The 12482-nt window shown below is 32.4% G+C and overlaps 1 protein-coding gene across 1 annotated transcript in view; it reads left to right on the plus strand.

Annotated features, from left to right (window-relative positions):
* The window catches only part of LOC127714180 (kinase D-interacting substrate of 220 kDa-like), a 56892-nt gene extending 44895 nt beyond the window's left edge, over window positions 1-11997 (plus strand). The window contains exons 22-23 of the mRNA XM_052220198.1: window positions 1995-2338; window positions 4777-11997. Coding sequence (XP_052076158.1) covers window positions 1995-2338; window positions 4777-6060 — 1628 coding nt within the window. The 3' untranslated portion in view covers window positions 6061-11997. The remainder of the gene's footprint in view (window positions 1-1994; window positions 2339-4776) is intronic.
* Window positions 11998-12482: the final 485 nt, after the last annotated feature.

Genomic DNA, 12482 nt, shown 5'->3' on the forward strand with positions numbered 1-12482 from the left:
CCCGGTCATCGTATCAACACAGATGTTGGTTCTGATAATTTTAGCAACATAATTAGTCCCTGGATCATTAGTATTCTATATTTAAAGCTACAATAAAATTAAATCACTTAGTCTAGTGATTAATTTGAACTTCTTAGATAGGTGATTATTAAAGAAAGACAACTCTTATTTCCAACCTTTATGGACATAATGTTACTTGTATCAGTGATTTAGAAAATCACTCATTTAAGTAAGTCCCCTGACTGATTATTACATGTTTTTTTTAAATCTGAAAATTTTTAGCTTTTTATTCGATCCATTTATGAAATAATACAATGTACTTGTTTCTGTCTTTACATTAACCAACTACAGACAACTTACCAGGTAAAAAGTGTTGTGATATCAAATTTAATGTTTATTGTCTATTTTACATGGTTAATTCATGTTTGTTTAATATCCACTAGTTGTGAAATTATCTTTATTTGCTGTTTTTCACATAAGATTAATACCTGTGTTTAATAAACTTTTTCTAACTGATCGCCTAAAATAATAACATTGCCATTTTGTATATTTTATTCTTAGTAACAAGCTTCATTGTTCACTATTATATTTGTTTTAAAAAAGAACAAAAACTTGAAATTTGTATCCTGCAATGTAGCAGCCCTGAGGGGTTAAAAGAAATGCAGTTTAAACACACAAAATTCATACCTGCCAACTTTTCCAAATCTACATGGGGGATTTTAAGTGCAAAAGGACCTAATGCTCCTCTTATATTGTCATAAGTGTTTATAATCTACTACTTTTGTGCTTAAAATCCCCCATGTAGATTTGGAAAAGTTGGCAGGTATGAATTTTGTGGGTAAAAGTTAAATCTAATTTAAGTGTTCAAAAAAAGTACAAGTTTTCTATTGTCTTTTTTAAACAATTTGTTAAAACCATGAAATTAATTGTCCACAAAAATACAATTTTTCCTCATCATAGTATTTACCTATTTACCTTATGTTGTTATTAAAGTTTCAGTTTGTTAGCATAAAATCAAGGGTTATTGTGCAGTGATTTGAAATTATTATTTTACCAGTGTTTAGTAGCTCTTTGTTGTTAAAACTTGAATAATGCTTAGCATAAATGGTCTAAATAAAATATGTTGTTCATTTTGATTAATCACAAGTAAAATATTTAACTTTAGACAATTTTTTTACCAGGATGCACAAAGTGTTGTGATGACATTGTTAAAATTGTGAATTTTGAAGCATTGACAAAAATGCAAGATTAATTATTGCAATTTCAAAAAAATATATAAATCAGATATCAGTGAGTTCTCATAATTGCGATACTCATCCAGTCGCATTATTCGCAATAATTTCTGAATTTACAGTATTCAATAGGAAGGCAGATCCTGCAAAGTAGGTTGAATGGGATAAAGCATGTGAATTTCAACTGCCATTGAAAAATGGGGAAATTTGGAAAGTAGCAGACATTTACCACTGCAACAGCTAGGCCACCTCATACCCCTCAAAGAGTTGTTACAATGATTCTTTAAATGTAATGAGTGTTTTCTCTACAGCAGGCATTGGATTTAATGTTCCCATTCCAAGTGGACGTGACTTACTATAAATACATTCTGCACAACCAGATGAATGCCCCCTTTAGTACGAGATTTTAAGTATGAAAAGTGATAGATCTTGCTCAAAATGTTTATTTCCTTCCTTCATTCATGAGCAAGATATATAGATCTACAATCCATATACTGTAAGCCAACTTATTTTCTAAGCAAAGTATTTTGAGACTTTCCCTAATCGAAAAATACCAGGAATATGTAAAATTAAGATCTTCTCTCTGACATGAATACTGTACATCAACACACACACAAAAAAGGGGTCAAGTGAGTTTGCAAGGGTCAAATGTCAAAAACAGTATCTAGGAAAACAAGTTGGTTTACATTAACAGATTTCAACCCATTATCTTTTAAGCTGTCAAAGAAAAGTAGTTATTTATAAAATTTATTCTATTTATAGAATTACAGAAGAGCACTGATATCTTCAGATCAGAGTTCCCCATGTTTCCTCCTACGCCTGGCATGTCTACATCAGTTCTAGGAGTGCCACCATCCATCGCTACAGGAATGATTCAAGATCAGTATGCTACACCCAGACGTTTGAGTTCTATCAGAAATCAAAGTGCCTCAAATCTGTTGCAGACAGATCGGCAGATGCCACCTGCGATGCCACAGTATGGAAATATGCCATATTACCCACCACATTTTTATGGCATGCCACCCTATATGCCACAGTTATCATCTAATGCAAAACTGATACCAGAATCAACAGCAAAGCAAGCCACTCCTGATACTTTTATAAAGGTAATAGATACTCACAGTAGGCAATGAATTTTTTTTAAGGCCTCAGTGGCCAAGTGCCAGGTCTACTATTTATTCATTTTTTCATGTTTACCAATTTTCATGGATGGATTGAAAATTGCATTTTATTATTATACCCCTGCTTTAAAAAAGTGGGGGTATACTGTTTTACCTCTGTCTGTCCGGTCCATCCATCCGTCAGTCCGTCCATCCGTCCCATGAATATTTTTCATCGCATCTTTCTCAGGAACTACATCATAAGGATTTCTGAAATTTGGTTTCAGGGTTTATATAAGTCAGCTATACCGTGTGATGCGTTTTCAGATTCATCACTCAGCAACTTCCTGTTTACAGAACACTTACATATTTTTACACTATTAAAATTATCCATATTTGGGCGGGGGTATCATCAATGAGCAGTAGCTCGCAGTTTCACTTGTTAGATATTCGATTTTGAGGTTTTGTCAAAGACAGCATACAAGCTTATAGAAAATTTGTACTTCGTTGAACATTTAAATGTGAGGTTCCTCCATATCCTCAAAATTCAGGAAACTTTTTCTCTAAAACTAATAAACAGAATGACTTCATATGATATTTGGTCTGAACATCAGCTTGACAGTATGTTAAAGGCCACACAGAAAGAATGAATTGTTTTGATTTTTTAGATGAAAATAGATGGGCTAATGTTTTTTTGTTTGTTTAATGAACATTATGGAGCTAATTTTTAGCTCACCTGACCTGAAAGGTCAAGTGAGCTTTTCTCATCACTTTGCGTCCGTCGTCCGTCGTCCGTAAACTTTTACAAAAATCTTCTCCTCTGAAACTACTGGGCCAAATTTGACCAAACTTGGCCACAATCATCATTGGGGTATCTAGTTTAAAAAATGTGTCCGGTGACCCGGCCAACCAACCAAGATGGCCACCATGGCTAAAAATAGAACATAGGGGTAAAATGTAGATTTTGGCATATATCTCTGAAACCAAAGCATTTAGAGCAAATCTGACATGGGGGTAAAATTGTTCATTAGGTCAAGATCTATCTGCCCTGAAATTTTCAGATGAATCGGACAACCCGTTGTTGGGTTGCTGCCCCTGAATTGGTAATTTTAAGGAAATTTTGCCGTTTTTGGTTATTATCTTGAATATTATTATAGATAGAGATAAACTGTAAACAGCAATAATGTTCAGCAAAGTAAGATCTACAAATAAGTCAACATGACCAAAATGGTCAGTTGACCCCTTAAGGAGTTATTGCCCTTTATAGTCAATTTTTAACCATTTTTCGTAAATTTTTGTAATCTTTTACAAAAATCTTCTCCTCTGAAACTACTAAGACAAATTTAACCAAACTTGTCCACAATCATCATTAGGGTATCTAGTTTAAAAAATGTGTCCGATGACCCCGCCTGCGAACCAAGATGGCCGACATGGCTAAAAAATAGTACATAGGGTAAAATGCAGTTTTTGGCTCATATCTCTGAAACCAAAGCATTTAGAGCAAATCTAATGGGATAAAATTGTTCATTAGGTCAAGATCTATCTGCCCTGAAATTTTCAGACCAATCAGGCAACACGTTGTTGGGTTGCTGCCCCTCAATTGGTAATTTTAAGAAAATTTTGCAGCTTTTGGTTACTGTAAATTCAGAAATTATTGCATGCATTTATTATTGCGATTTTGTCGTTTTAAACTAAAATGCGATTTAAATTTTTGCGATATTCAGAAAAATCCTGTCTAATTTATATAAAAAATTTCCAAATGCGAGTTTAAATCATTGCGATTATAACCCTGTCGCATTTTTCGCAATAATAAAAACATCGTAATAATTTCTGAATTTACAGTATTATCTTGAATATTATTATAGATAGAGATAAATTGTAAACAGCAATAATGTACAGCAAAGTTAGATCTACAAATAAGTCTACATGACCAAAATTGTCAATTGACCCCTTAAGGAGTTATTGCCCTTTATAGTCAATTTTTTACAATTTTCATAAATTTTGTAAATTTTTGTAAATTTTTACAAAGTATTTTCCACTGTAATTACCGGGCCAAGTTCATTATAGATAGAGATAGTAGTAAGGAGCAAGAATGTTCAGTAACGTAAGATCTACAAACACATCATCATCACCAAAACACAATTTTGTCATGAATCCATCTGTGTCCTTTGTTTAATATGCACATAGACCAAGGTGAGCGACACAGGCTCTTTAGAGCCTCTAGTTTTTTTATGTTTCTGATATTGAAAGTTACAATAAAAGTAGCATAACTTTGATTCAAAGCTATCCTTGTTTGTCAATGCCAGCAAAATTTAAAAAAAAAAAAGAAGACAAAATTGGAATATTCAGAGCGGCAATTTTGACGAACAAGACATTAATTTGGTGTGACCTTAGTAAAATGTTAAAGATGAGGAAATACAATTAGATTTTTTTTTATTTTTCAGGGTTACAACAATGAAAGATTGAGTTTGATGTCTGTACAAGATGTTTGTAGTCTGTTATCCAAACTTGATGGTATCAACAAAACATTCCTACTGAAATATCAGGACTGTGTGATGGAAAACAACATCAATGGGCGTGTCCTTGTCAACTGTGACCTTAGTGAACTTGGACAAGTCTTAGATATGAAGTTTGGTGATTGGCAGTTATTTAAAGCAGCAGTTAAATCACTTATTGAAAGAGAGAATAATCTCACTGCTAGAAAAATGGATCCTGTGAGAGAAGACTTGGGTATGAATATGAATTCACAGAATAGTTTTGGATCTGGTTCAACCGTTGGTTCGAGTGTTTCTAACGGAACAATTAACAAATCAGAAAAGTCACAAAAAGTGTTCAGGTCATCTAATGCTGAAGGTTCAGGATCTGTGAAATATAAGCTCCCAAAAAATGACAATGCAGATGACTTTGAGACCATTACGGAACATGAAGAGCTTGTTGCCCTTAATAGGAGGAGTAAAATGCCTCGTAACGATAGCGTTATACAGCAGATGAGTTACGAGTCCAGTCTCCTTCACGATGCCATTCACAGCTTCTCTCAAATGGACGAAGAAGACGAGGAAGAGTCAGACAGTGATTTAGATGAAATTGATGCGGACGCAACTCCATCGGGAAGTCTTTCAAGCGTTTTAGAAAGTGGATCTGAAGTAAAGAAGAAGAAAACACTTCCCGTTCAGTTCTCTTTGTCATCAGAACACAACAGGGACGTTTCACTTGATTCGGCAAGAATTTCTATAACAGGAAGAGACACTGAACCGTTGCTAGGGGCAACGGCCTATCCTCAGGTCGAATCGGACAGCAATTTATACAGAGAAAGTCATCATGAAAGTTTAGATGAAATTAGACAGATGCTATCTCAGGATTTAGGAAGGCAGAGCTCACCAAATTTATCAAGAGCTAAATTAAAGTCTGCGCTGACTGTAGTCAGGAATGAAGACGTGTCAAAGTCGACAGATTCTGGCGGTTTCACTCCTGGTCTTGGTTCAGGAAATCTTTCCCCTCAATTTTCAGTAGGATCTGGGTTAAACAACGATGAAGTTGAACTTGTCAATGAAGTAGGCCATCATCACAAGTTGACAAAGGAAAGATCTATTGAAGATAGTATACATGACTTCGTCATAGATTCAGCACAGAATAGGTTAGGTCAGAGGTCATCTCCTGGAAGTGTGGATGATATACAAATGATTATGTTAGACAATAGTAAAGACAAGGGACCAGAAGCTTTTGTATAATACACGGAATCAGCCTGCCAAAATTTGATAGTACAAATGAAAATGTTTAAATTCTTCAAACATGTCATCAACATTACTGTGGATTCATTTATTTTCTTCCAATTTTTGTGGATTGAGAAAAAATTGTATGTTCGTGGATATTGCCAAACTTGCATATAAGTCTGTAGAAGATTTGTAATTTGTTGAATGTTTAAATTTGTGGTTTACCTAAACCCACGAAATTCATGAAAATTGGATGTAAGTTATCGTCAATTCAGCCTCACATGAAATTTGTATCTAGCCTGTGTGAAGAACATTAGAATGTCATGAATACAGATGCTGTAGTCAGTTATGTTCGAGATAATCATGATTATGATTAAATTGATTGTTATTATTTATTCCAGAATTTTTTTGTGTAAATGTTGTGAAGACTTTCCTTTTTTTTTTTTTTTTTTAAAGATAAGTTTTGATATGACGTTATTTCAGGTTGAGTTATTTCCCTTGGCTATCATTTTGAAGGGGTAAATGATTGAGTTTCTTATTTGACAAAGGTCTAGCGGTCAGTATAACAAGTTGAATTTGGCTGATTTATGGAAGGACTTTGTGCACTTACATACCTGCCAACTTTTCAAAATTTCAGTAGAGGATTTAGAGCACAAGAGGACCTTAGGCCCCTCTAATATTGTTTGAATGAGTACATATGTGCTTAAATACCCTTATAATTCATTTGAATACCTGTTTTGAGGTGTTCTGTTTATATAATAAAGGATTTCAGAATTCAGGTAAACACCTCTCATTGGGGATATATCCCAATAAATCTGTATAGTTGGCAGGTCTGCACTTAGACAGGTCTCCAATGATAACAAAAGGGAAGTAACTCAAAACCTAAATCTATAAAGAACATTCCCTCTATAAAGTTTGTTTTTGCCAAATGATATTTCTAAAGTATGTCATAAGAAATCATATGTTTGTAAAATTTACCCTACATTTATTTCTTTGATTTAGAGTGTCTCTGGTTTAGGGCAGCATTCTAGTGTAAGAGACTTAAAGACTAAATCATTATTACAATGATAAAAACCTCGTTCAAAATACTAAACTACCAATACTGGTAATTTGTTTTCATAAAATAGCACCAGCAATTCATAATAGTTTTTGTTATATTTGAATTCTATTGAATATACTGTGGATTCATTATTATTCGTGGGATACCAATTTTCGTGGGTTTTATGGGTACAGTTAAATCATGAATTTAAATGTTCAACGATTTACAAATTTTCTATTGGTTTGCATGCAGACTAAGGCAAAACCACGAAATTCAATATCCATGAAAATGCAAGATTTCCTCAATCCACGAAAATTGATACCCACGAAAATAAACGAATCCACAGTATACTATTTCTATTATTAGTGAACATATTTTGTTGTTTTTTTTTCGTAGAAACCTCAGGATTTCATCATTAATTTTGTTGATACGTACAACATTTGTATCTGTAACATTACTCGGCTGCATTCACTTGGTAATTTAAACAGCTGTAACATAATTTGTAACATAATTTATAAATGTGCCATTCTATTTATAGTTATCCCTGAATTTAGTACCTAAAGGCTTCAATTTCACACAAGAGACTTGTTACATGTGTGACAAAGGAATTAATATTTATACTAACATGACTATACATGTGGGGTAGATTGTGACAAAGGAATTAATATTTATACTAAACAGCTGGGGTAGATTGTGACATTTTCATCGTCCATGGTGGAAGGTGACGACAAGGTGAACAAATCTTTAATGTGGTAATTATGCCACCTTTTGGAGTAGGCATGCTATTTCATTTCCTTATATGTCCCGCACTCTAACTTAAGTTTTACTCATCCAAATTTTCTGAAACTCATACACAATGCTAAGAACAGTTTGAATTTGGGTAGTGAGTCACTTAGAATTGGTTCTAGAATTATACCCCTTTATAACTTGGAAAATTGCAATTTTTTTGTTTATGCACTCTAACTTACCAGTAAGTTTGTCTCGTTCAAGTTTTATGAAACTCATACACAATGCTAAGAACTACAACACGCAGACAAAGTTTGAATTTGGGTTGTGATTCATTTTCAATTTAGAGTTATGCCCCTTTTTATCTCGGAAAATTGCAAAGCTTGAACGGGGGCATTCGTGTTCTCAGACACATTCTGCTTTTATAGTGAAAGCACACATTCATTATGATGAAAGAATGAAAACGTTAACCTATTGTTTTCAATCTTAATTTTAAATCTAAACTTTATTTAAAGTGGCTCTCCATTGTTGGACGGTAGAAATGACACATTCACCTTTGTTGTAGTGTAATATAAAATAGATCAATGTAAAGTCAATCATGAAAAATGAAATACTTAAAATACCAGTTTTAGAACTGTAGAATAATAATAAACCATGAGTATGCAATATTTACTTGTGGAATGTTTTTCATTCAAAATGAATTGCATAATACATTTTAATATCTTTTTAATTAAGTCTTAACTGATTTTTTTATGTGTATAATATTGTTTTGTATGTTTTCGTATATGAATATTTGTTGTTGTTGATCTTTTTTGAGTTTTTTTTAATATTTTTTTTGTGGGAAAAAAATGAAATATTCAGACTTTTTTTTTTAAAGTTCATTCTATTTGATATTCTTTAAATTAGGGAATTAACCGAACAAACTGAACAAACTGGTTTACTATTGATGCAGTACTGATTGAGAGAACAGGTTCTTATATATTACAGATTTTTAAAATCACTTACAAATGTTTAGGAAAGTGTTAGCCCTGATAGCATGAATAAGCTATAATTAGAATCACTAAACCCAGACCTTGTTAATAATGATATTTTGTTAATAATTATATTTTTGCTTAATAATAATACTGTTAATTCAGAAATTATTGGGTGCATTTATTATTGCAATTTATGAAGAATGGACAAGAATGGGAAATTGATTATTTTTGCGATTTCAGGAAAACCTGCATGCAGATATATGTATCAGATATCAGAATGCAAATTCTTATTATTGAAAATTTACAAAGTCTTATTATTCGCATTAGTAAAAACCTGGCAATAATTTCTGAATCTACAGGACACAAAAAGGACAACTTGAATTACCGAAATAGGGTCAACAAAACAGATCACACCAACACCCAACTCAGGATAAAAAGATTGGATGTAACACGTCTTCTGATTGGCTGAAATTTTTTTTTGTCAAGCAGCTCATAGACTGAATTTGTCATGTGACTGTGTCATCATCAACGTTTTTTTCATGATTTACTCCTTAAAAATGGAATTTAGAATTAAATTATAAGGAATTACTGTAATATTTTGAACTCCAACGTTAACTCTAATTGCCTGTCAAATTTTTTTTTTTTGGCCTAACAGGATTAATACCACCATTGATTTTCCCCTAATAGTCTTTATTGAATTGCCATTTTTCAAAAAATTGTACAGAATTTATCTTTATTTCAAATAAAAAAATAGTTGAGTAAAACTAAAGTTTTATCCATTCCAATACTACAGTAAAACATTTCATTGCATATAAGAAAATAACCATCACCTGAAGTAAACTGATCAACTTTTCATCACTGTTTTTCCTGTTTACAAGCTTTGATAACCATGTCACCTCTAGTTTCCAAATTATTTTTTTTAACATTAAAAGAATAGTGCTTTGACACACCCAAGATACAAGTTTATGACTCAGAAAAAAAATTTTGCAATGAAATGCAAGGTTAATTTCCTACAACTGTCAATGTTAAAAGGATTTTTTTTTTCGACCCTTTTTCGTATAAAACTGGATGTGACGTCATGATTTGTTGGTATAACTCCTAACACATATATTTTTCATTATGATTGCAGTAACAAAAAACCAGTTTGTTCAAACATTTGAGTTACCTCCACTGTAAAGAAATGTAATTATAGAAAACAATGTATTTTGAATGAGACAGACCCCCAACTATAATGTATTTGAATTTGTGTGTAGATATTGTTACTTGTGATATTGATTGCCATGCCAAAAGAAGTAATATGAGTGCTATTTGAAATTTTCCCTTCTTTGTGATTAAGTTTTGAAATCCAAGCTACCTTTAAGAAATTTTAAGCATAATATAATTTGAATGAATTTCAAATATTTATGATTTATAAAAGAAAATATCGTAACTAATTTTATCATTTTGTTTTCCTATGTATATAGTTTAATACACAGAGTATTCTGTAAATTTGTCTAAAAATTTTTCTTGGGGAGGGGGAGGGGGACGAGTGGTATAATCCTGGTACCTTTGATAACTAAGTAGTCAAACTACTATATCACTAGCCTGTCAACACTGAGGTTGTGAGTTTGAATCCCGCATGTGGTAGGTGCACTCAAATCTTAATTGACTAGGATTGTCAGTTTTCCTACCAAAGGTCGGTGTTTCTCTTAGGGCTTCCTCTACCAATCAAAACTGACTGCCATTAAAAAGCACAATAGTGCTGAAAGTGGTGTTAAACATCAATCAGTCAATCAATCAATCAATCTTAGTTTTTTTCTACAGATACATAAAACTGTGTCTTGATATGATGAAAATGTGTATTAGGGACAAAATTGAGAATGAGTGTTTACTCAGAAATCTCCATCTATTTAACCTTGATGTGATGAATATTTTGTGATGTTTTGCAACAATATCAGCAATTCTTATTTAAAGCAGTTTCTTCTTTTTTTATGTTTTTTCTTTTAACTCTGTTGTGCGAAACTTTTGGATGAAGTTCTGGATTTAGTTAGTCCTTGTAAAGTTGTGAATAAATCAGATTGCCTTGGTCATAGACACACCTTATAGCTATTGTTAACTTTGACATGTATGCAATGTTTTTATTAATCCGAAAATTAGGATGAGATAGGTGTTGCATTGATAAAAACTTGCATTTTAATTATGATAACATGATTTTTATACGCCCGTTTACACGATGTATTATGGTATACTGTTGTCCGTCCGTCCATCATCAATATGTCGGACCATAACTCAAAAACGCTTAAGAAGTTAACCAATTTTCATGAAACTTTAGTGAATTGATTATATGTATTTAGGTAAGCTCCCTTTCGATTTTTATAATTTTAGATTTTATGTTTCCGAGTTATGGTATTTTATTCCTAAAAAAGGGGGAATTTTCTAGTTTTGGGACAATAACTCAACAATGATTTGAGCAGTTTTCATGAAACTTTGGTGAATGGTTTATATTTATTAAGATAAGCTCCTTTTAGTTTTTTTTATAAATTTCTGATAAGACATTTAGGAGTTATTGAACTTTATTCGTTGAAAAAGCGACGGGTGTATCATGCGCTCATGGCGCAGCTCTTTATCATGCAGCATGGCCTGAAATCGTGATAATTAAACTCTTATTTGTGTAGATTGTTCAACATTTGCAATGATAAATGCACCCAATAATTTCTGAATTTACAGTATACAAAGCAGCAATTTTAAGCAAAAAATAAGATGCATGAGGGTCTGGATGGGGTTTGCATAATTGAGAATAATTGGCAAAGAATAAATTTAAGAATAGAGAAAAATGGGCAAAAATATAGAGACAGTGGTTTAAAAAAAGTTACAAAAATGCCTAAAATGTTCAGAATAAAGAAATGAAAACCTATCATCCAGACCCTCTTATATTGGTCAAACTGAATATAATTATGAAATGGTAGACAGCTGCAGTACAGAGAAAACAGTTTATGTGAGTGCTTTGACCATTTTAATTTGTTTAAGCACAAATAATTTGTTGTTTTGTTTGTTTATTTGTGTATTTGTAAAGTAATGTTATGATTATAAATATCTCGTGTATTACATGTACCAAATAATGTTAATATTCAAAAGAATTTTATTTTCTGTGAAAATTATATTTGTTTTATATGAGTATTCCCATTATGAATTTAAAATTGTTTTATTTATAATCTTGAATAAACAGAATCACTTCCACTTTTAAACTTATCATTTTGCATGCAACCCTTACAAGGTGTAGAATACAGTTGAACCTAATAAGCCAAAGGGACTTAACATCACTTTTTGAGTCATTCATTTTGAGAGTTGTGTCTTTCTCTTTATATTGTAACTTGTACTTTTAAATCGTGTCACATTTGGAGCAGGATCTGCTAACCCTTCTGAAACACCTGAGATCACCCCTGATTTTTGGTTTTGCTGAGTCTTAATTTTCTTTGTTGTATTTTGTAGACTGTCTTAAAAAAGTAGGGGTATACTGTTTTACTTCTGTCTGTCCATTCGTCAGTCCATCTGTCCGTCAGTCCTTCCATCTGTCCATGAATATTTTTCGTCACATTTTTCTCAGGAACTACAATACAAGGATTTCTGAAATTTGTTTTCAGGGTTTATATAAGTCCGCTATACTGTGTGATGCGTTTTCAGATTCATCACTCAACAGCTTCCTGTTTACCTTATACTTTTAG

The sequence above is a fragment of the Mytilus californianus genome, unplaced genomic scaffold, assembly GCF_021869535.1.
Source record: "Mytilus californianus isolate M0D057914Y unplaced genomic scaffold, xbMytCali1.0.p SCAF_9, whole genome shotgun sequence".
NCBI classification, from domain to species: Eukaryota; Metazoa; Mollusca; class Bivalvia; order Mytilida; family Mytilidae; genus Mytilus; species Mytilus californianus.